This window comes from Galdieria sulphuraria, assembly GCF_000341285.1.
Source record: "Galdieria sulphuraria unplaced genomic scaffold scaf_0, whole genome shotgun sequence".
NCBI classification, from domain to species: domain Eukaryota; phylum Rhodophyta; class Bangiophyceae; order Galdieriales; family Galdieriaceae; genus Galdieria; species Galdieria sulphuraria.
The window spans coordinates 283668-305827 of NW_005178475.1; the positions used below are offsets into that span (position 1 = coordinate 283668).

Sequence of the window (22160 nt, forward strand, 5' to 3'; positions counted from 1 at the left end):
AACAGATGAGGACGGACATAATGCCTGTGACACTATTTCTGTTGCTTCTTTATCCAACGCATTCCATTCAGGTATGATTCGTCTAGCAGAAGACAGCTTATGCTCCTTGGTCATCGGATTGTTACATAGATCGATAGTCTTTGCTCTCTTTTTACTTTCATCATCGCACCATGTTTCACACCATAACCATTCCGGGGGCAGATCATGTATAGGAACATGAGGCAGACCTGGTTGTGGAACAGAGGCAAAGTTGGGTAAATCTTGATCCAGGTTACTGAGACTAGCGGGATCTTGTGCCAGTCGTTGATAAATGGCACGCAGATTATCACCAGCTGCCATTTTTCGAAACTGTTTTAAATCGACCACGTAGAGAGCCGAGATGCGATACCTTTGGTCTTTCAAAAGAGATGCCCAAAATCCTTGTTTCCAAAAACGATATCCTTCTACTTCCTTTCTCGAATCACAAAAAGGAACATAACCATAAGGCGCACCGTGAAGGTCTAGTTGAAACAATTCGTACAAGTCTCCTCGTACAACTTGATCAGAGTCTACAAAAATCACTTTGCTTAAATTCAAGGGAAATAAGACATCAAGAAACAGAATTTTGTACGCCCACATGATTCTCTGTTTTTCAGTTTGTGCAGTCAACCATGCAGGCCATCGATAAGTGACCAGTTGATAATCAAAACCGCACTTGGCTGCAAAATGGGGCAATATTTTTTTAAAACTGGGTGAAAGATAATTCTTCAGAAGCCAAAACTTAACTGGAACAGACGAATGCTTGACTACACTCAATATCATGATTCGAATCAATCTTTCATAGAGATAACCCGATGCCACTGAGAAGACGTGAACCATTCTGTCATTGCTCGATATGTGTTGTTGTTCAGAGCTCCACCAAGAAAACAACTGAATTTTATCCAATAGTTTCGAAAGCCAAGTAGGAGGTATAATAGCTGGTAATTGCATGCGAACTTTATCCGGAGAAGAGAATGAACTGGGGCGAACATACAAAGTCAATGTCTTTCCTTGAAGCTGTTTCACTAAAAGAAACACATTTGATGACATTGGTTGAGAAATGATATTCGGTATAGAAGAACCAAAGATAAGAGAAGAGGCAATGGAAGCGGTTGTGTCTGCAATTTTACTTTCTTCGACTTTCAATTGATAAGATATTCCTTGTCGTTGGCCAACTTGCAAATTCCATACACCAAAATGGGTTTGAAACTGGAAATATCCCAAGTTTGCCATAACCAATGTATCTTGTGTCTGCATCCAATCGCTGGTCCGAGGAACAAGACTTAAGGGTAATCCTTGTGGTGGAACAAATGACAGATTGGATACATCAATACATGTACCTTCAACAAGAATAGCTTCTAGTTGGTACTCTGCATATACCTGAGTATCATTTTGAAGCACTAAATTGTCTAAATCTTCTTCAGCATGAGATGCTCCAATTAACCATTTGGGTGGAGTGTCCATCGATACTGTAAGTGTACGGTTTTTGAATAGTGTTGTGAAAACACCACTAGGTTTGCTTATTAAGGCACCTGTATTCTTTTCAAACCGAGGCCTAGGAATTAAAACAGTTCGATAGAAAGAAGCTTTTCGTATCGTTTCTATGGAAGTATATGAGGAAGGTAATAACAGCACAGATATGGAGACATCAAAATAGGTTCTCAAAATGGAAAGCATCGTAGCAGCTTTAGCAGCATTTGGACTAAGAGGATCAAGAATAGCTTCCACATGAAAGACGCTGGTATACTTTTGGGTTTCATTCGTCGTTGAAGAAATGGAATGAAACGAAAGTAAATCATAGGATTGTCCCAAAAGTTGTTTCCATTCATTCATTCTAAGAGCTGTAGAAGAAGAAGAAGAAAACAGCGAGCTACCAGGTCTGGAAAAGGAAAGCGAACAAGATTCATCCAACCATCTTGAAGTAAAAGACCACAATAACTGAGCATCTGCATCTTCCTAAAAGCATCGGAAAAATAATATATCATGAATTAGTTTTTTCTCAGGTAACCAACAATATCCAAAAAAACTCACTCACCATGGACAACCCAATATCCATCATAGAACAAGCCAAGTCAAAATCGGTTGGAAAAGTGAACAAGTGAGAAGAATATCCAAAACCGTTGATAAATACTTGATCTTTTTGTATCCATTGGTCGGATATGCCTGGTACATAAGAAAGAAACTCCAATGAATCATCCGTTGTCAACATTTGTTGGCCTTGAAAACTTTTTTTCATTCGCGTGATGACAAGTTGCTTCATTTGTTGTATTTGGTCTTGTTGGTCAGAACAAGATATATGAGATGAATGATGAGTATGTGTAGACGACAAAAATGCGATTCTTCCAGGTATAGATAATGGACAAGTTAACCATTCTAGAGCCAATGCCATGAGTTTCAGACCTTGTAAGGATTCCAAGTCGACAGCTATCCATATCGTCGCAAGTCCAACGGAGTTTTGCACAGCAGCATTGGTTTTGAAATATTTGAATTGAGCGTATTCATTATGTTGTAAAATTTCCTTGAGTATACTTGGGTTGTAAGGTGTTGTAGCTTGTAGTCTTGTATTTTGTCTTGGAATCCATTTTTGAATACGAGATGACGATGCTTGTTTGAGAATTTCTTTCATTTCTTGTTCTAAAGTGACAATCAGTTGCGAAGCGATGTCTCCCAGTGGAATGCCGTTGATGATGACCATCGGAAGACGTTGAAAACCCATTGCATTTGCCCATTGGCGATGACGTTTCACAATTGAAGAATGCATAGCTTTGTTCATCCAGCCTTTCCATATCTCTTCTGCTGTCGATGTATCATCTTCTTGTTGTTCTTTGTTGTGCAAAGAACATGAAAATCTTCGATGATAAGCAAATAGAAAAGCTTCCTGTAGATGACTCCATTGCAACTTTTCATAGGAAGCCATCCTTCCTCCATCAGACAAGAGAGTGAAGATATCCATGGGCACGGTCATTTTCTGCTTCAATTTTGCTAGAAAATAATAACCTGCTATAGGACAAGGTACTTGATTGGTGAGATATTCCAATGCAATCAGCACAATCTCTGTCATCGTTTCTTCGTCATGTAAACTCATTTTCCTTTTGCTAGGAAAATAATGGGATGCCAAATGATACCAAATATGTTGCTGCTCACTTGTAGAGTCCTCCTCCATATACGATTTCCAATCCACTGAACCTGGATATCTATGATCATCATCATCATCATCATCCCTTTCATCAGCTGCACTACTGGGTATCAACCCTATACCCATACGAATAGGCCATCCTTGTTCCAAAACTTGTTTCATCCATTCTATAACCACCAACTGATTGCCATCCAGAGGATCCCACAAAAAGATGACATCCACAAGTTGAGAAGAAGATAGTTTATCCAAAGAGCGAAGATAGGCAGCATATTCATAAAATACGACGGAGGAAGAACTCGCACTCATTTTGGTATCCTTTAAAAGTGATAGTATGTCATTTTCATTTTGAATAAAAACAACTGGAGTGTTTGGATGCACCAACGATAAGCGGATGGATGGTGTAGATAAAGAGGCACTCCATAAATGATTATCTATCATATTGTGAGATAGAATGCTTTCTATCAAAAACAACAATATGACTGCAGTCTACTAGATAAGGTTTCCAATACTTACGGTTGGTGATGCTTTCTTTCAATGCAACATGTCTTGCGAGTGTAATGGCATCCATACAATTGGTAAGAGTAGGAGGAAGCAATCCCCAAGGAAGTGATAACGAACGACCATTCAACGTGACCTGTTCTTCCCAATCTTCCAAAGATTGTAAAATTTGTCGATACGAGAGAACTTGACTATCCGAAAGATGCCAAGGTCCAGCTAACAGAGGTGCATAGAGTGGAATATTGTTTGCAATTCTTTCAAATGTAGATAAAGGATCTTGGGAATGAACAATGAGGTGGGTTGCTGATAAACCAATATCTCCAACTTGCCAAGGTTTCCATTCCTATTCAGATTATTACTTGAAAGATGCAATAGGCAATCGCCATTCACCTTGAATGATGCACGAGATTGTTCCCAGTTATCCAACGCATTTTGTAAAGTCAATTTATCCTCTTGAGATAATGAATAGTGATCCACCAAAGCTGGCCAATCGATTCCACCCAATTGACAGTCATCATTTTGAAGCAAACAACGTTGATCAGAAATAGTAGAAATATCAAAAGTGTGATTTGCTTGCTCGACTTTGGCACAAGGATAAGCCAATGGGTCTTGTACCCAATATTCGGTATTCTTCATAAACACCTCCACACCATATCCTTGTAAATACATGGAACGATGACTTGACGACAAGTAAGAATGACGAATCATGTAGCAAACTTTGCCTTTGTTTGCCATGGAAAAGAGAAAATCATGCCAAGGTTTCATTTCCATCTTACCCAAATGACCGTATAAGATAACCAAAGGAATATCCTTTCGACTTGGTCACATTCTTATTTCAACACCATTTAAAGAGAGAGAACTGTACTACTTACGATGAACCATAGCAATGTCCTATGTCTATATCTGGTTGGGCATCGGCCTTTAGCTTTGTGCTGTGATTCACACTCCGAAGATCGGCTATCAAAGTATCCAAGTCGATGTAAAGCTGATCATTCCATTCAGCAAATACACTGGGTTTCTCTTGTACCCAAGTTGTCGTTGCTTTGGGTTGTCGATAATACCAAACGTGACTTGCCCACTGATCTTGTAATACAACACTACCTAATTGTTCTACTGCCAACACAGACCAGACAGCTACTTGCTAATAATAGTCAATAAGAGAGAAAGGCATCATTCTTCAATCTTACCCCACTCGCAATATCCCAACGACGCGCAATCCATTCTTCACACCTGTAAACATATTCAACAACAAAACATGATATACAACGTGAGTTGAGGAATACCATTCAAAACTCTCTCGATCCGAATCCAAGTGTTGTTCTCGTTGAAAGAGATCCTGAACCCATTGCCAAAAACAAGATGATCCTCGTTGCTACTCCATATTCAGTTGAGTAGTCAAACTATCACCAAGGACTTACGGCGATCCATTCCGAAAACTGCAACTCGATAGGGGTGATGGACCATCCACTATTTAAGCTAGTCGTCAAAGTAGAACGTGCCAAACTATAAAGTATACAATAAGAAAAGAAATATAAAACAAACAACGACTTTGACATGTTTCCCAAAATGGGGTGAGACGTCTATGGATAATAAGAAATTCACAAAATCAGCTCATTTATTATCCAACAAGCAAATATAACCACAGTAAGAAAGCAAACTTAAAGTCTTACACACTCTTGGGAGACTTGGCAGAATGCGCATCGGAGCCTTCGTAATCTGCTTCTTCTTCATCTTCTGTCTGAATCAACTTGCGCTTTCCAACGTATTTCGTTAGAATCGACAAGTAAATTTCAATAAAATGAAAGCCCAAGTTCCTCCAAGTAAATGCAGCAATGGTACTCACTTCCCAACCAAAATCATAACGTCTTTGAAAGTAGGCAGTGGGTTTGGATATCATCACACTAAGAGCTCCAGCAAACCTAATACCGTTGAGTTTATATAGAGAACAAGACAAATATCTCTACCTACCACCACCACATCATGAAAAAGTTGACAATTCCTTCAACTGCCCAGTCAAAGGGTATCCTTGCCAACTGTGAGATAAGATGGAAGATGAGAGTAATGAACTGAAAGAATAGACCAACGGAAGCCAAAGCAATGACCCATCTACAAGTGGAATGCATGCCACGAGTTCTGTCTCCTGTAACTCCCCAAGCACAGAAGGAGAGTGATTCATAGAAAGTGACATTCGTCACTTTATCGATGGGTACAAAGGGCTGGTCAGGATCAGGATGTTTATATGTGTTTGCAATTAGAAACAAGTTGAACATAGGATTACCCATTAAACCCAAAATAGTGGCCGAAAATGCTAAGTGTATTATTCAGTAAGGAGGGAAACTGAACCAATGCCTTCTTACCCAACATAGCCACATATAGGATGAGCTGATATCCTTTCAACAAGTTTCTTCCCTCGTCAGTGTATAACAAGTTGACCATTTTCCAAAACAACTAGTGTATTACTGTCTTCGTCGGAACCGTACTCCAAAAGTTGGGGAACCCAACACAAATCTTCCAAGAACAAAAGACTCGTTCCTCCACCGAAAACGGAAAATCCACCCCTCGTAAGGAAACGGCGAAAGGATTCCAGAAAATGAATTTGAGAAGGTGCGTTTACCTCTTCTGAAAGTGATTATCGGTTTTTGGTGAAACCATCTTATGACACAAGTGGAGATACTTTATTACCTATGTTACTAACTACTCTTTTCTGCCAACGTTTTCCCCACAAGATTCATAGCTTCTACAAAGCGATCCATACACCTAACTCCACCATCCATAGTGAGATTATTCCATTTTTAGATAAGAAGCCATATGAAGAGAACTACCTTTGTAAACACTCTTTTTCGTTTGTACTTAACGTGGAAGACGGACTGGCAATACATTTATGAAAGCACTAAGTATCCAAGTAAAGTATCCATAACGTTACTAGAAGAAATACCTTACTTTATCAGTAACTGTTTCCAATACATTCTGAGAATACTGTAACTGCATCTGGCGTTGAAATCGTTCCATAAGTTCTTCATTAGATAAGGAACTGGAGCTATAATTGTTGGTAGTAGACATGTATAAGAAGAAGAAATCACAACACTTCCTTCTCTAATGCCAAGTGAGAGACTTATTCATGATGGGGGAATCGTGGGATACTTTAAAGGACACTCTCGATAGAGCTTATATGTTTTATCAAAAATGAATAATCTGTTTTCAATAAAAACAGTCGTTACAACTCTCCACATTGAGTTATAACTACAGGTAAAAGTGGTTTGTTATTGGCTCCCGTGGAGACATTTTCTATCTTTCGCACAGTGAGTAAACCGTCCACTACTTTGCCAAACACTACGTGAGTACCATCCAACCATTCACACGACTAGATTGCGTTATTCTAGAAAACCTTTTCTCACAGAGGAATATTCATACCGTACAAGTAATAAAGAATTGGTTGCCATTCGTATTTGGACCCGTATTTGCCATAGACAAGACTCCTGGACCAGAATGACTTAAAATAAAGTTCTCGTCGAGAAAACTAAACTATTTTTAGGACGATATTACCAGATTTTCAACCTCTTACTATAGTCCATATATACTAAGGGAACCTGTTCCGTCACCATTCACAAAGTCACCTCCTTGAATGATATAGTCCTTTATCACTCGATGAAAACTACAACCCTTATAACCGACTGGAATACCATCCTTTCTATATTCACCGGTACAAAACTGTCTAAAGTTCTCCGCTGTTTTGGGGACAATATCAGCAAAAAGTTCCATCTTTATTCTTCCGACAGGATGGTCCGCTATACTGACATCGAAGAAAACAACCTTTCAACAAGTTAGAAGTTTCTTTCCATAGTACTATCAAGCTTACAGGGTTATCTGGTGAAGTATGTTGTAAAGCACTAATCGTTCCTATTGGCTTGTCTGGTTGATTGCTCATAAGACCTTCTCCCCACCACCGATAGATAGTCACTCCCAATATTCCTCCTCCAATTTACTTGCGTCTATTTAGGCAATAAGATTGACATCCATAGCATTGTATCTAGCAAGTGCTTTCTTATGTTTCTATATGGTACATATGGATTATCCATTAGGTTGGGATTATTTATGGAATACTTACCTTGGACTTGATATGGCTTTGTACATCTTTCTCGTTTAACAAAAGTTTGTGGTCACAGAAACGACAAGTTAGAACTTTGGAAGGATGATAGTCTATTTCGTAATCTTCACTAATAGAGAAAGGTTTTCTTTTCTTTTCTTTCAATACAATTCCTTGGTCTTTATAGGAACCCATTATAGTGTGATTGGATGATGGAGAATCAATAGTACTGCTCACTTGTGACGTTGGATATTCTTCTTTGGAAAACTTCCGCTTCTTTCCTTTTCTTGAATTCACACTGGGACAAGTTCCGTGTTTGGTCTCCAAAGATAATGGCTTTTTCTCATAGGGTTGTTGTATTGGGCTGTCACTTGAGGCAATGGAGTGGTCTTCACTGGGACTGTTAAAAGACAAGGCCTCTTCCTTGTATTGTTCACTCAGTTTCCTTATAACTTGTTCATCATCTTCACTATCTGAAACATCATCTTGGGTTGTTTGGTTTGTATCTACGACATTCCAACACAAGCGTTTGATCATCGCTGTTACACAACACACACAACACCACCGGATGAATGATTGATGCTGAGTGTGGAATGTTGTTGTTCATTCCAAACCTATTGAGTAAAATAAAAAATAGGAAAAGAATAAGTTGTAGTTATAGAAAGAAACTTATTCGTGCAGCTAGAAGATTGAACCCTTCAACAAGTAACCGCCAACAACCACTTCCTCCAGTGAATGAAAAACACACCAACTATGTAAAGAGCACGAGTGAAGGAAATATGTATTCCGTTCACCTTGCGTGTCAAAGATATTTTGGTGCAAGTGGTATTTGGGGTTCACCTTTTTTTGCTGGAAATAGGTGGAAAGATGCAGAAGCTTGGATACATCATGGTTCAGTATATGATTGGATAGGCCCTGGAGGACCTTATAGTTGGACAAGAAAAAATAGCCAAAAGAGAAATAAAGAAACAAAGAGTAAGGAGTGGTATGCTTTATTGAATGTGCCTAGAAATGCAAGTTTGGAACACATCAAAAAGGCTTTTAGAAGGAAAATCATTCGAATACATCCTGACGTCAACAGTTTGTATCGATGGAATAACCATATCAAGGAGTATGTGTATGACTTGCTTACTGCCTATCATGTTTTGCGTGATCCTACAACTCGTGCAGAATATGATAGAAACTTGGAAAGTTATCAAGATACTAGTAGAAGTGAGGAAGAAGAACGAGGTTTACCTATGTCTGACAAACTAGTCATGTTTTGATCATTCAATATATATATATATATATATATATTGAATATATATTGGCTACTGAGATGATAATGGAACTTGGATGTGATTGAAAGCAGTTTTGAATGGCTTTTATTTCGGAATATGAAATTTTATATAAAAAAGAATGATGATTCTCATAGAAACTGAGTTGTAAAGACTTTTTGAGATTTGTATTTGCTTCTTCGGATGGCTTTCTTTTTCAGACAACAAGGCACTTTAGTCGTTCACGACTTTATGTTAGAGATCCAAACAGGTTTCAAACAAGAACTGTTTGCGTTGTCAGCATATCAGAAACGATAACGTGGTTACTGTAGTAAATGAGAGAACCATCGTTGAGACATTCTTGTTTCAAAATTTCCTCCCTGACTTGAAGGTTATCGAGGCATTCGATTCATTCAAACCCACCTACCAATCCTTTCGTGATCCAACAAGTTTTCTAACTTCTTCTCTCCACCTGACACCCAATTCTCTGCGGTATCTATCATCAGCCTTCTTGCGCCATACCACAGTGGCACAACGAGCAACGAAAATATATATTTACCNCGCTATTATAGTGTCCGAGGAAGTTTTTGCAAAGATAGTGTCAGTTTTCACGGATATTATCCTGCAGGTAACCTCTGTAAGATGATATTGTATCTTGGTTGTCAAGTAATGAAAGTTGTGTAGAAACAACATTTGGCTTCAGTCGGAGCTAGCAATTTTGAAGAAGCTGGTGTATTCTGGGGGAACAAGTATTTCGAGGCAAATATTCAAGTTTTCTTTGGCAACATTTGTACAATAAACAAACGCGATTGTTTGACATGTTGGATGTCGGTTGTGGAATAGGAACGTGTAGTATGGATTTACAAAGGCTATTTCAAAGATAACGGGAATTGACCTTTTCACCTTTTATGATTGGATAAGATCAAAAAGGTTGAGATAGATTGGAATAACATTGCAAAAATTATAGATAGCTATTGCAAAACAGCGATTTTCATCATGTAGTATCGATTTCTTGAGCAGAATCTACTCAAATGAAGGAACAAAGCTTCGATTTGGTTTTGGCAAGTGACGTATGGAATCAAGAATAGAGTAGCGACTTGGTTCAATCATCTAGTTGTCTCATTATTCATGAACTTCCTTATGAAGCAACCAAAGATGTCTTTCGGGAAGCATTTCGTATTCTCAAGAAGAATGGATATCTTGCCATATTTGTTGAGAGATGGTTGGGAAGGAAATAGGAGACTACGTCAAATGCCGGTAGGAATGGAATAAATGATCAAGTCAACACTCTTAGATATGGTACCTTGATGACTTATCTTGAAGAATATTTCTATCCAGTAGCACTCCATTTTGAACAGCTTTTGGAAGATACAGGCTTCCAGTTACTTGAGGATTATCCAAAAGGGAACATTTAGTATGTGATTGTCCAAAAGTAAAGAAAATCTTCATGTGGAGTTGATATTCCAATCCCCCTTTTTCATCTATTGCATACTCTTAGTTCTTATGTCAGCAGGTCAAACCTTTGTACTGGTTGGTAACTCAACATCCAGTAACAAGGCTTATGGTTCCATTCCTAGTCGAAAGATAGTTCCTGTGATTTCTTCCATTCCAATAGGAATAGAAAACTTTGGAAACTCTTGTCACCTCTCGGCCGTTTTGGTAGTATGTTATTTTCCCATTTTATGCTGTTCATATTCCAACTTGAACTCAGGCAATGTCGTCATCGAATGTTCTCAAGAAGTATTTATTGCGTCATCGTTTTCAAAGTTTGGATAGTCGTCTTGAAGATTTGATCAACACTTTGCGACTTGTGAGTGGGCAACGTTGGATGGACGGACATATGGTGCGAAGAATATCTTTATTGTTTGTCCATCTGATCTTATTTCTGTTAGGTTAAGTTTAAAGTATTTCGTCCAACCAGTGTAGCCAATGTGTTGTTACAACAAGGATATAATGTGTTGCTTCCTCAAGATGCAGAAGAAACTTGGAGTAAGCTATGTCAGTTTATTGAAAACTGCTTACGTCCTTCCAAGTTGTATGGTTGGTTATCCAACGAGAATGTTATAAAAGGTAGCCTTTTCGATACTTGTTGGGACTCTCCATTGTTTGGTCTGGAACAACAGAAAACAACCTGTCTTCATTGTGGATATTACCAGTCCATAAGACTTGAACCTATTCGTACCATTCGGGTGTCCTTGACAGAGTTGAATATGAATCAAAAAGAAAACAGCTTTGCAACGTTGTTCGAATGTCTCGAATCGTCTTTGAAGCAACCTGAAAAACTGGAAATGCCTTGTCATCGATGCAAGTGTCCGTTCCTATATCGATATCATCAAGTTGTAAGGTTACCCAATGTATTATGTATTCATGTGGAAAGAAATTATTGGAGCCAAAAACGAAAAAGAGTGATGAAAACAGATCAACCTTTGCTACTTCCAAAGGAGTTTTATGAGGATATCTTTTATAACAATCATTGGAATCCTCTTTCGTTGTTGAATAGACAAACTCAATACGAAAAGAACAAATCGAGTATTTATGAGCTAAAGGCGGTTGTGAGACATCATGGAACGAGCATTTATGGTCATTACACTTCAGCTGTGTGTGTTTCCGATTGGAAACTTGATGGTTTGTATAGTATTGTCGACAAATATCCTCTTTCTTCGAAACATTGGTACCTTGTAAATGATACCCGAGTGGAGTGGATAGATGAACTGCAGATTTTATTGAGTGGAAATATTTATATGTGTATATATGAAAAGGAAACTTTGTAAAACTGTTGGATCTTAACTCTACATTATTGATGAATGCAAATGACATAAACCGAATTTAAATATTCTTTTCAACTTTTGAGGAATCCATATGCGAATAGCTGGATTGGAACTGGGAGGAACTTCTTGCGTAGCTTCCTTTTGTGAAGGTTCCCCTACTCATATCGTCAAGGATTTTCGTGTTCCTACAACAATACCAGCAGAAACTATTGGAAAACTAAAGTCTTGGCTCGTCGAACAAGGACCCTTTGACGCTTTAGGAATAGCCTGTTTCGGTCCGGTGGATCTGAATCGAAACAGTAAAACGTGGGATGGTTGAAATATGTTTCAAGGGTTTAAACTAATTTGGGTATAGATATGGATACATCACTTCAACACCAAAGACGCAATGGCGTTATGTCGATGTGGTTGGAGCTTTTGTTGACCTGTCCATACCCATCGGATTTGATACCGACGTCAACGCACCAGCTCTGGCAGAAATTACTTATGGTCCTCACAGGTTGGTAGATGTAACGATATGACACCGAGTTTTCTGAATTTCGTTCCAGTTATGCTACTTCAAGTAGTTACATCACTATCGGTACGGGAGTGGGTGTGGGAGTGGTTGCCAATAGAGAACCCATTCACGGACTGATGCATACAGAAGGAGGCCATGTGATGGTAGCGAAGCTTGCAAATGATGACTATCAAGGCTCTTGTGAATTCCATGGAGCTTGTGTAGAGGGACTGGTTAATGCACAGGCACTCGCTGCAAGAAAACAATTGGCTCCAGCGGATTTGGCAAAGTTATCCGATGAAGATGGCATTTGGAGCATCGCTGCTAATTATATTGCGCAACTTTGTGCGAATATTACTTATTTGCTTTCTCCAGAGTTGATCATCATCGGAGGGGGAGTTCCCAAACGAAAGTGTTTACTACCACTTGTAAGACAAAAGTTTCAAGAGATTGTCAACGGTTACTTGGATGTGGACAAGATAAAATATCACATAGATGAATACATCGTTAGTTCAGCGTTTGGTGATCGCATTGGAATGATTGGCGCCTGTGAACTCGGAAAACGTGCTCTTGATACGGCAACTAGACAATAAAATCACTTGCATAACTCAATAGAGACTTTCTACTTCCATAAGTGATAGCATTTTTCTGCGAAAATCTTTTTGGCGCCATATCCACTTTGAATAGTATTATTCGACACATGATGACTTGAAAATTCATTTGAGTCTTAACGAAATAGACATGGAACGTGATAGCGAGTCTTCTCCTCAAGAAAGTTGTCCAATACCAACAGAAATGGAATGTTTCAAGGAGCAAATGAAAGAACTGAATAAAAGAATCAACTCTCTTTTTCAGTCAGAGGAACAGCTTAGAAACAGACTACAAAAAGGTGAAAGATATGTCTTCACTTACAAAGTGAGCTTTGAAAGGTGATATTTAGTTGCAAACGAAGCTGAAAATACTAGACAGAATTGTTTGTCTAAAAAGAAATGGCAAGGTTCATATCCGACAAGAGGAAAGGAGAATTCAGGTGGGCAAGGTATTTCATTATGTGATGAAAACATGTGAGCTTTCCTTCGAAATGCATAGTGGATGCAGAGTATGCAAAGGAAGTTGTTTCAAAATTGCTTGGAGAGATGAATAAGCTGCGAGCATATTGGATGCAAGAAATGCAGTTGCGTCATTGTTGTCAAAATGAATTGTTAGAGTATAAAAACTTGGTAAGAGTTGCGTCATTGAGTTTTCAATTTTTCTCACAACTGTTTTATCTAGGCTGCCGGAATGGATGCGTCTTCAGTCAGGACCTCTGAAGTACTGGAATATTACAAAGAACAAGCAACAAGGTATTATGAATAACAACCTATGTTATAGAAAACGTCATCTTCGTCAAAGGTATAAACAAACTCTATTATCGACAACAAAATGGTGCATATGGGCAGTCAGTGAAACAGCAGAGGTAGGTAGTCAGCGGAAATGAATGTTAAAGTAGCTAAAATACGTCTCGTAGAAAATGAACACAATGGTACAAGCTTCTAACCATTTGAAAAATTTCAATGTGAGTCCCATTCCAGAAATAACCCGAAAAGGGCATTCAACGAAAACTAGGCTACAACTGATCGTATTCAAATCAAACTGAAAGTTCTCTATGAGAGAAATAATGAGGTATAAGAATCTCTTTGTACATATATACTGGTCAATGAACACTATTTGATTTCAACTATACAGCAAACACAACGTCAGAATGAAAGACTGCAGAGAAGTCTACAAGATAGCAACAACCAATTGAGCGAAAAATTGGACGCAGTACGAAATGAAATCCAATGGATGACCAAGGCACTTGTCAATCCCAGTGAACAGAGAAATGAAGAATTGAAACAATGGCTCCAAGGAGTGAAACAGGAGATTCGAGATCAACTGAAAGGAATAGCAGAGATGGACAAGGGAACTGGCACCAATCAGGAAAGTTTGAAACTACTTGAGGATTTGAAAGACATCGGACTTCAACTGCAAAATATTGGCAACAAAATGGAGATTGAGAAAGGAAATGGAAAACGATTGGCTGAAGTAAAAACAAATTCAAACAGCCGTAACTTCAAACTCATCAAATGGAGCAACATAGAATCCCTTCAACCGAATTATTGCCCTTTTAGTGTCGACAAACTATCAGAGACTACAATAGTCTCTATACCACCTCACATGGACGCAAATAAATTCTCTGTTGAACCGGATGCAAAAGAACCGCAGAAAATCAACAATTCTTCAGCTTGGAAAGTCTTCAAAATTCAAAGTAATCGTCGAGTTGGAGCAATACATACAAGATTTCAGGTCGACCAAGACAACAGTATTCGTACGTCTCACAATGATACCAGCAGTGGGTTTCCCACGGAGGTGAATAAAGTCCCGTATCCTAAAAGCTCGCATAATCGCAAAAAAGCTCCCAACCGGAGCAAAACTACGAAAGGTTCCAAGAAACAAGCTTCTAAAGGTGAATCCAGTGCAAATGAACTCCTCAGAATAGCTACCAAAGACAAAATCGAAGCTGCAGTTGTTACAACAAAACAAGGAAACTGTGATAATCTGGCGAAAGAACAAGATTTGCAAACTTGCAATCAAATCGAAACGGTAACAAGTTCATCACGACAAGGCGAAGAAGTGTATCGAACTTTGCAGAAGAACGATAGTAAAGAACAAGAAACCAGACAAAAGAAACAAGTCAAAACAAAGGGCACTGCGCAACAAAAGTTAGAAGCGGCTGAACAAAGAAAGAACTGTATGTTCACCAATATTCTGAGTAGTTCAACAGATGCACAACAAGTTTCGAAGATAGTTGATGAGGAAACTGCTCTCAAACAAGAAGCTCATAGCAACCATCGAATCGCTCGCAGTTCAAAATGCTTTGGAAAGAAAAGAAAAAGTTCTATCATTGATGAATATGAACTTACAGCAGAAACTTGTTCTCAAAAGCTGCCTCTTTCGTTCTTTCAAAGCTTACAAATTTAGAGACCATTCCATGATGACAAGACTTGGAAACAAAAAAATATTTATTTCTGTTCAAAAGTTTCCAAATATACAAAATTTCATTGGATTGTATATTTCAGTCTTTCTTCCAACCATCTAACGCTTCCCGAGTCTCGAGTTCTTTCCTTAATGCTTGCAGTGCTTGCTCCAACTTCTCCAACTCCAGTTTCGCATTTGGATTATACTTGTATAACCCATAATATAGATCAAAACTATCTTCTGAAAACGACGAAAATTTTATAAGAACAACAAATGAAATGATGAAGAGAGTTTGCGACTCACTGCAAGTAGTTTCAACAACTCCCAATAAGGATTCATATCCTTTCGTATTGATTGGTGTGCTTATCAAATTAAGCTTTGCCAACATTCTTCCTGAAATATGAACAGTAAGTGAATGAACTAATACGATAAATGAGAGTAGCTCACCTGTCGTATGAGTAATAAATTGACTACTTGCTGCATAGGAGTCGTGTAGTTCACAAGACATGGGTATCATAGTACACAACGCTGAAGAAAAAATTCCCAGAAAGGTTTCGCATCGAGCTCCATCTGATATTCTAACTTGTTCGTAGACAAATGGTAGGCCCTTCCAAGAATAGCGCCCACTTTCGGGACCAAACATAGGGTGAGTACAGAGTACATCCGCTTCTGGTGGCAACAACTCCAATAAACTACAAATAAAAAGATATCAACATAAACTCTGACTTCCTACTTCCAACCCACAGTTTCTTTGGATAGGCTTTTACACTCAAGACGTCCACTACCAACTTTCCTCTCAACCTTTTCAAGTCAAAAAAGCTGACTGTATCGCAAATTTGTCTACTTACGCGTCTATTGGAAATGCTTCAATAACACTACGGGTAGACGTTATACTTGTACAAAACAATACAACGTCTGGTTCTTCACCCATCATATCAGTTGCCTCTGGAACATATAACGCTCCTATGGCTTTAGCTTCTGTTTCATAGTTACTCCTACTCGTACCAATCACTTGATGGCCTTGCTTTACAAAAGTTTTGGCTAGAAACTGTCCAAAGTTTCCAAAACCCACAATACCAATCTTCAAGATACGAGTAGACGAATTCATAAGACCGTTTCCACAAAATCCATATTTGGTCCATAAGAGCATTTCGCCATACTACTTTGTTCCAACAATACAACGAATATGAAAGCCTTTCTACTTTTGCTGATTGGCTTTTCGCTGTCGAAGAACTTCATATAAAAAAACAGAACCTGCTACGGCTACATTCAAACTTTCCATCGAATTTTGCATAGGAATTTTAAACTCGACAGGATTCAGTTGTCTTACATAACAACTTGGACCGTGTGCTTCTGAAGAAACAATGACGGCCAAAGATTCAACTAAACAAAGGTCATAGTGGGATTGTTCTGCTTTGCTGTCGGCCAAAAAAAAGGAGATGTCGCCCAAATCTGCAAGCATCGTTCAGTCACCCATAATGTACGTTGAAATAGTTTACTACCTTTAGCAACTTGCAAAAACCTCTTCCAATCTTCACAAGTCACTATAGGAATCGCGAACTGTGCTCCCATACCTCCACGAAGCACTTTTACACTGTAAGGATCTGTGGACTCGGGTGAAACGATGACGCCATCCACACCTACAGCTGCTGCCGATCGTAAAAGACTTCCCAAGTTTCCAGGATCTTGTATTTTGTCGCAAATTAATACCTATCTGTTGTAAGAAGTCAATTTAGAGAGTTGCTTCGTACTCACCAAATCAGAATGATGGGACAAGCCGTCGGAAGGCTGTTCAAAGACTGCTACAATACCCTACTTTTTTTGAGTAACCATACGGACACTTTGTCCATCGACTTACTTGGCAAGTAACGGTGTCAGATATGCTCGAAATAACTTCACTTGTCGTTTTCCACGCGATAGAAGTGGAGAACAACTGTTTGGAAAAATACTGGTGAAAACTTGTGCTTTTAAACACATCGTCACTGTACAGTATAAAGTGGGGTTTTAAGCCCCTTTTCAAAGCGTCGGAAACCAACCTGAAATAGATATGTCGACTAGTACGCCGTCACTAGTTTAGTAGTTTACCTCAATCCTTCACAAACTATTTTCTTGGAAGTTTTTCTATACTGGTTATCTGTCAAAGCTCTTACAAGTTTCACTCTTTCGTTCCTGACACTAGTGATAAGAGTAGAAACAGGCAAGTAGATATGCTTTGTTCTGAGCCTATGCCGAAAATAATAACCATTTATTGTTAAACAATGCTCCATCAAACCAACACTTTGTAGTTTGGCTACTTGATAAAAGTGTTTGTGGGGAATCACAAAGCTCACTATCATCATTAGGAAAGCCCAATATCGTTAAGATGATAACGTCTGCTTTTTCGAATTGTAAATATTGTATCCCCTTCCAAAGGAGAATGTACGACTACTTTATAATTATCAAATCTTACAGTCATCGAGTGACAGTATACAGAGTCTAAGATTCATATGATAAGATATAGAAAAGAACAGGTATCATCAATTCATTCTGTTGACAAGTAGGAAAACTAGCATCTTTTGATTTTCGTTTGAAGCTGTCATCGAAATGAAACTATAGAGTGTGGAATATAACATTTCTATAAAATGATAGTGACAGATGACCATTCTCCATTCTTCAATGGTTGGAATTGCTGTAGCATTTCAATCGGATTGTATTCGTTGCGTAAACCTAAACCGCCATTATGGGCTTATACACAAGAGTCGCACCAATATTATAACGAAAACGTTTAGCAATAAGTTTTCTAGGCCTCTGAAGACTCATTGGAGTCAATTTTCCTTGACTACCTTACAGTGCCAAGTGGAAAAAAACTCTACTAGTATGGTTTCTTTTCGCCGGTGGACAGTATTCTCTGTTTGGGTTTCATTTCTTGTTTATGCTTTTGGTTTTGCTCCAGGAAGTTTTGGAGATGTCGAATGGCTGAAGAAGCTGGTCAGGTAAGTAAATTAGCCTGATGGGTCCTTTCTTATGATACATTGGTTGCAAGTAATCCGTTTCATCCAGAAGTGAATTCTATTTTTGTGTTTATCTTTAATGGTCTTGGTGTGTTACCTGCTCTATATTCTTCTTTTCTACTTCCAAGAGAGAAGAGAGATTCACTGAAAGCTTGGCCATTTTTAATCGTATCGTTATTTCTCGGCTTTTTTGCTTTAGGTCCTTATCTTGGTCTTCGCAAGCCAAGATATAGTTTGATCAATGAGGTGAGTAGCCTATTGAACGTGGCAAGTTGGTATTTTCTGAATATGATAGGATGAGTACCAACCAACGTTGACTGAGAATAATTGGTTCCGATATAGTTTGTTCGTTTTCGTGGTTGTATTGTATATATTTGGTTTAAAGATATTTCCACTGCTTTCTACGACTGGAGATGGTATGCCTTGGGATATTTCACTACTTTCGGAATGGGACGAGTATGTACAACTGTTCCATACCAATCGACTCGTACACGTATCTTCTATTGACTTTTTCATTCTTTGCATGTTTTTGGTGGAACCATTATTCGAAGATATGAAGTTACGAGGCTTTTTTCGAGATAGTCTATTATTAGATAGATGGCTATGGATAGTATCGTGGGTGGTTCCCTTAATAGGACCAAGTATATATCTTTGTACGAGACCCAAACGGAACAACAATAAGGAATAAATGACCCCAACAATAGAATGTACACAACTCTACAAAAATGTCCAATCAAAGAATAAGATGGCTATTTCTAGTTTACAATTCATACAAAAACCAGTTTCATTGGTTGAATCATAAAACCCTCTATCTGCTACCAAAAGGTCGAAGAGTACCCAGTCGAAATGTAGTCGACAATAAGTGAGATTGATTTCTCATTTGTTTCCGACGCATTTCATTTTGTTCTATTCCCACAGCACAACGGGAACATACCGGATGTCGAGGTAATTCGGGAAACAAGTAAAAGACGGCAGATAGTGGAGTATTGCATTGTGTACAAATAAGACATTGTGGGTGCCAGTTCTGTTTCATTGCTTTGGTTACTGTGTCCACAATGGGTTGTAAACATTTCGCACAACGAGGCGCAATATGTTGAGCATAACATTCATTACAATAAGGTTTTCCACTTCCATGTCGGAAATTTCCATCTCCACTAGTCACAAGAGTCTTTCCACAACGGAAGCAACGAAGACATTCTGGATGAAAAGACTTTCCCAATGCCGTGGCATAACTTGACATGATCGGCTGATGACAAGACCCACATAAATGATTGGAACCTCGAGACGAATGAGACGATGGTTGAAGGGCTTGTTCACCAATAGAAGACTTTAGAGTAGAATTATCTCCGTTTTGATCATTGGTGTCAGGAGAAATACGGTTTTCTTTGACCTCCTCCAAATCTTTCTTTTTATAACGCAGTTCTTGTTTCTTTGTGTTGGTTTGTGATGATGCTGCATCAGAACAAGAAGTTTGGATATCTTGTCTCGCTCTTCGCTTATTCTTCTTCTTTCGAGGTTGCGGTACCTGAGAAGTATGATTCTTGGCTTTGGTCTCATTATTCTCCGAAGAATTCTTCTTTCCATTTGAAACGGCAGGTAAGTTATCGGCATTTCCAATAGCTTTAGAATAACAAAAGTCCTTGTTAGACTCCTTTTCACTTTCCTGCTGCTTTTTAACGACAACTGGCTTCTTATCCCACTTCGAAATTATCGTATCTACATGTTCTTCGTTGACAAATACTTGAAGTAATTCCCAAGCTCTCTTCTTCCGGTGAAACTCTATATTCTGCTTCCTAGTGACGCATAAATACAGTCGTTCTTCTATAAAAGGGATAAATATAGCCATTCGTTTACAAGACAAGTCAAACTCTAAACCGATAAAACAAGGCTCCTTCGTAAAACAAACGGAATGATCAGAAGAAACATTCATAAAATATTTGCGTTGAAAAATAAGCGCAGTTGAAGACAATCCAATAATGTGAAACTCCGTACAAGGGTCTTGTTTGTTACTTGTCGTACAAAGTTTGGGAGGATCACGAGACCAATCGACTTTCAACCAACTGTTATGATGGGACTGGAGACGAACGATTGCTCCACTAGAGACGATAGAATAGAACGCACCAAGTATGGGAGATATAAACTTGCCCGATAGAGATTCAACGATTCCATCCACTCTATTCCTCAGTTCCTTCTTGTACTGGGTTTGTATGCTTGTTGAATTCAGCGCCACTTCAAGTTTTTTCAATAAAGAATACTCTGCAAGTTCCAAAAACAACTCAGCCGCCTGTGCCTCTTGTTCACTGAAAAAGAATTGGTCGTTTTTCTTACAACCCACGTAAACGGATTCCTTCGAGTTGCTTAAGAACCAAGAGAACTTTGAAGTTTGTACAAGTTTCAATACAAGGTCTCCTTGTTCAGCTGTGCTTCTTAAGAGAACGTTTGGAGGTTCTGCTTGGTTGAAAACCAAAAGTTTTGAATTGCCATTATTTTTCCCTTCCACAACTGTCCTTAAACTGATACGTCCCTTCTTAGCCACCAACAGAAAACATAAAGCTACTGAGTGTTCAGGGTCTGCAAAGGCCACTGTGTCCAATCCTCCTTCCTCTCCTCCACTAGCTGGTGCTGAGACAACCAAATACTTTCCTAAACTATTCCTTATTCTAAAAGGAACTTGCAAATGGGTTATCAAGGCATACAATATTTTATTAGTAACTTGGTCAAGTGTTGAAAACTTAGCCATAGGCTTTATGGACATTTATCTCTTCTTCTTTCAAGCACTTCCACCACCCAAAAAAGACTCAATCTTTCAAAGGGGAGGTTGATGATCATCTTCCAAGGCTCCTTCAGAATCTTCCTTGCGATCATCCAGTTCTTGTTGATACTTTTCAAGTAACCACTCAATGATTTGGTCTCGATAATAAGCAGCCTTATCATAGTCTTCTTTGTTGACAGCCTCCTTGATGCGTTCTCTCCACTCATCTATGGGATAAATCGTATTGAGTTTTTCTTTTGCTTCTGACAATAATAATGAGTCTTGAATTCTTTTGGATACATCCAATATCGCTCTCCATTTCAATATTTGTGAAGAATATTTTGCCTCATTAACCAAATGAAATACCACAGCATTCAACGACTTTCGAGAAACAAGTTCAACAAACGACTCGGGAAACAAAATACGGACAAATGAGCCAGCAATTTCTTTCTGAATCTTTTCTAGTCTTTCACCCGAATGTCTAAGCACCAACTGGTTGACATACAAATCGCATCCAAAACGAATACCAATATTGAGTGCATCGGAAGGTCTCGCTTCCATCCACTTTTCCACTTGGTTGCCACACTTTATCCATATTCGAGCATACAATGACTTTTGAGAAACATGAGTGATGGCAACTTTTACTATTTTGGCACCTTGTATCAAAAGTAATCTATAAAACAAATCGTATGTAGAAGGACGTGGGGCTTTTACACCAGAAAGTGCCAAAGCAATGCTCTGTGCTTCAACACTTCCTATCAGAATGGGAAGCATCCAATAGGGATCCTTGGCTGAGTGAATGAGCACAATGTGTCCTTGTAGATAGGAACCAACGGCACAAACACGGGCTAAAACATATTTTGGGTCATTTTCAGGGCTCCAAGTGGCTGTTTGAAACTCTTCAGACGACGAAATGAGGTGCAGTCTTGGTGGTCGTTTTAGGGGATGAAGAAAACGGTGTCTTTGGATACAGCGGTGTCGAAAGTTGAATAGAGTACCACCAGAACAAATACTTTCATAACTACCACACCAACTAGGACAATATGAACAAGTGTTCATAATGAAATAAAATACAACACTAGTTTCTGTACACAATAATATCGACAATAAGTGCGTTCTTTGTCAAAATGCATTCAATAATTCATTATTATTTAAGAGTTTTTGA

At 38.7% G+C, this 22160-nt stretch overlaps 15 protein-coding genes across 16 annotated transcripts; 5 read left to right on the forward strand and 10 right to left on the reverse strand.

The window, feature by feature from the left end:
* Positions 1 to 5: 5 nt before the first annotated feature.
* On the reverse strand, positions 6 to 5230 carry Gasu_01530 (UDP-glucose:glycoprotein glucosyltransferase). Its single transcript, XM_005709256.1, has 9 exons — positions 5071 to 5230; positions 4936 to 5024; positions 4840 to 4882; positions 4525 to 4793; positions 4043 to 4469; positions 3668 to 3995; positions 2054 to 3612; positions 126 to 1974; positions 6 to 82 (listed from the first exon to the last, which is right to left on the reverse strand). The coding sequence occupies exons 1-9, from the start codon at positions 5206 to 5208 to the stop codon at positions 33 to 35; spliced, it is 4752 nt and encodes a 1583-aa protein (XP_005709313.1). The 5' UTR covers positions 5209 to 5230; the 3' UTR covers positions 6 to 32.
* Positions 5231 to 5251: 21 nt separating this feature from the next.
* On the reverse strand, positions 5252 to 6210 carry Gasu_01540 (uncharacterized protein). Its single transcript, XM_005709257.1, has 3 exons — positions 6010 to 6210; positions 5621 to 5960; positions 5252 to 5571 (listed from the first exon to the last, which is right to left on the reverse strand). The coding sequence occupies exons 1-3, from the start codon at positions 6086 to 6088 to the stop codon at positions 5319 to 5321; spliced, it is 672 nt and encodes a 223-aa protein (XP_005709314.1). The 5' UTR covers positions 6089 to 6210; the 3' UTR covers positions 5252 to 5318.
* A 5-nt stretch (positions 6211 to 6215) lies between these two features.
* On the reverse strand, positions 6216 to 6770 carry Gasu_01550 (mitochondrial protein translocase, MPT family). Its single transcript, XM_005709258.1, has 3 exons — positions 6593 to 6770; positions 6475 to 6542; positions 6216 to 6409 (listed from the first exon to the last, which is right to left on the reverse strand). Exons 1-3 carry the CDS (start codon positions 6710 to 6712, stop codon positions 6343 to 6345), a joined length of 255 nt encoding a protein of 84 aa, XP_005709315.1. The 5' UTR covers positions 6713 to 6770; the 3' UTR covers positions 6216 to 6342.
* Positions 6216 to 7700, reverse strand: Gasu_01560 (peptidyl-prolyl cis-trans isomerase B (cyclophilin B)). Its single transcript, XM_005709259.1, has 4 exons — positions 7509 to 7700; positions 7215 to 7462; positions 7064 to 7169; positions 6216 to 7013 (listed from the first exon to the last, which is right to left on the reverse strand). The coding sequence occupies exons 1-4, from the start codon at positions 7575 to 7577 to the stop codon at positions 6867 to 6869; spliced, it is 570 nt and encodes a 189-aa protein (XP_005709316.1). The 5' UTR covers positions 7578 to 7700; the 3' UTR covers positions 6216 to 6866.
* Positions 7701 to 7715: 15 nt separating this feature from the next.
* Gasu_01570 (uncharacterized protein) lies at positions 7716 to 8280 on the reverse strand. The gene has a single exon (XM_005709260.1). It carries the CDS (start codon positions 8271 to 8273, stop codon positions 7743 to 7745), a length of 531 nt encoding a protein of 176 aa, XP_005709317.1. The 5' UTR covers positions 8274 to 8280; the 3' UTR covers positions 7716 to 7742.
* Positions 8281 to 8290: 10 nt separating this feature from the next.
* Gasu_01580 (heat shock protein binding protein) lies at positions 8291 to 9191 on the forward strand. Its single transcript, XM_005709261.1, has one exon. It carries the CDS (start codon positions 8309 to 8311, stop codon positions 8999 to 9001), a length of 693 nt encoding a protein of 230 aa, XP_005709318.1. The 5' UTR covers positions 8291 to 8308; the 3' UTR covers positions 9002 to 9191.
* Positions 9192 to 9226: 35 nt separating this feature from the next.
* On the reverse strand, positions 9227 to 9840 carry Gasu_01590 (hypothetical protein). Of its 2 annotated transcripts, none has more exons than XM_005709263.1 (3): positions 9552 to 9840; positions 9420 to 9488; positions 9227 to 9372 (listed from the first exon to the last, which is right to left on the reverse strand). In XM_005709263.1, exons 1-3 carry the CDS (start codon positions 9683 to 9685, stop codon positions 9267 to 9269), a joined length of 309 nt encoding a protein of 102 aa, XP_005709320.1. In that variant the 5' UTR covers positions 9686 to 9840; the 3' UTR covers positions 9227 to 9266. The 2 variants fall into 2 exon arrangements, with proteins under 2 accessions (XP_005709320.1, XP_005709319.1); XM_005709262.1 differs by having other exon boundaries at positions 9420 to 9502.
* Positions 9841 to 10480: 640 nt separating this feature from the next.
* Gasu_01600 (ubiquitin-specific protease) lies at positions 10481 to 11827 on the forward strand. The gene is made up of 3 exons (XM_005709264.1): positions 10481 to 10654; positions 10704 to 10835; positions 10885 to 11827. The coding sequence occupies exons 1-3, from the start codon at positions 10496 to 10498 to the stop codon at positions 11761 to 11763; spliced, it is 1170 nt and encodes a 389-aa protein (XP_005709321.1). The 5' UTR covers positions 10481 to 10495; the 3' UTR covers positions 11764 to 11827.
* A 3-nt stretch (positions 11828 to 11830) lies between these two features.
* Positions 11831 to 12941, forward strand: Gasu_01610 (fructokinase). Its single transcript, XM_005709265.1, has 3 exons — positions 11831 to 12066; positions 12116 to 12259; positions 12309 to 12941. Exons 1-3 carry the CDS (start codon positions 11852 to 11854, stop codon positions 12847 to 12849), a joined length of 900 nt encoding a protein of 299 aa, XP_005709322.1. The 5' UTR covers positions 11831 to 11851; the 3' UTR covers positions 12850 to 12941.
* A 29-nt stretch (positions 12942 to 12970) lies between these two features.
* On the forward strand, positions 12971 to 15281 carry Gasu_01620 (uncharacterized protein). Its single transcript, XM_005709266.1, has 8 exons — positions 12971 to 13145; positions 13197 to 13295; positions 13346 to 13476; positions 13529 to 13599; positions 13649 to 13712; positions 13764 to 13811; positions 13862 to 13918; positions 13982 to 15281. Exons 1-8 carry the CDS (start codon positions 12998 to 13000, stop codon positions 15254 to 15256), a joined length of 1893 nt encoding a protein of 630 aa, XP_005709323.1. The 5' UTR covers positions 12971 to 12997; the 3' UTR covers positions 15257 to 15281.
* Positions 15282 to 15285: 4 nt separating this feature from the next.
* On the reverse strand, positions 15286 to 16390 carry Gasu_01630 (prephenate dehydrogenase family protein). The gene is made up of 5 exons (XM_005709267.1): positions 16102 to 16390; positions 15998 to 16054; positions 15701 to 15945; positions 15557 to 15646; positions 15286 to 15493 (listed from the first exon to the last, which is right to left on the reverse strand). The coding sequence occupies exons 1-5, from the start codon at positions 16359 to 16361 to the stop codon at positions 15351 to 15353; spliced, it is 795 nt and encodes a 264-aa protein (XP_005709324.1). The 5' UTR covers positions 16362 to 16390; the 3' UTR covers positions 15286 to 15350.
* A 5-nt stretch (positions 16391 to 16395) lies between these two features.
* On the reverse strand, positions 16396 to 17630 carry Gasu_01640 (RNA methyltransferase, TrmH family). The gene is made up of 5 exons (XM_005709268.1): positions 17339 to 17630; positions 17112 to 17289; positions 17009 to 17065; positions 16756 to 16963; positions 16396 to 16705 (listed from the first exon to the last, which is right to left on the reverse strand). The coding sequence occupies exons 1-5, from the start codon at positions 17590 to 17592 to the stop codon at positions 16452 to 16454; spliced, it is 951 nt and encodes a 316-aa protein (XP_005709325.1). The 5' UTR covers positions 17593 to 17630; the 3' UTR covers positions 16396 to 16451.
* Positions 17631 to 17880: 250 nt separating this feature from the next.
* Positions 17881 to 18971, forward strand: Gasu_01650 (uncharacterized protein). Its single transcript, XM_005709269.1, has 3 exons — positions 17881 to 18225; positions 18276 to 18489; positions 18539 to 18971. Exons 1-3 carry the CDS (start codon positions 17909 to 17911, stop codon positions 18929 to 18931), a joined length of 924 nt encoding a protein of 307 aa, XP_005709326.1. The 5' UTR covers positions 17881 to 17908; the 3' UTR covers positions 18932 to 18971.
* Positions 18972 to 18975: 4 nt separating this feature from the next.
* Positions 18976 to 21010, reverse strand: Gasu_01660 (paxillin). Its single transcript, XM_005709270.1, has one exon. The coding sequence runs from the start codon at positions 20996 to 20998 to the stop codon at positions 19052 to 19054; it is 1947 nt and encodes a 648-aa protein (XP_005709327.1). The 5' UTR covers positions 20999 to 21010; the 3' UTR covers positions 18976 to 19051.
* Positions 21011 to 21025: 15 nt separating this feature from the next.
* Gasu_01670 (uncharacterized protein) lies at positions 21026 to 22150 on the reverse strand. The gene has a single exon (XM_005709271.1). The coding sequence runs from the start codon at positions 22052 to 22054 to the stop codon at positions 21050 to 21052; it is 1005 nt and encodes a 334-aa protein (XP_005709328.1). The 5' UTR covers positions 22055 to 22150; the 3' UTR covers positions 21026 to 21049.
* Between the last annotated feature and the right edge of the window lie 10 nt (positions 22151 to 22160).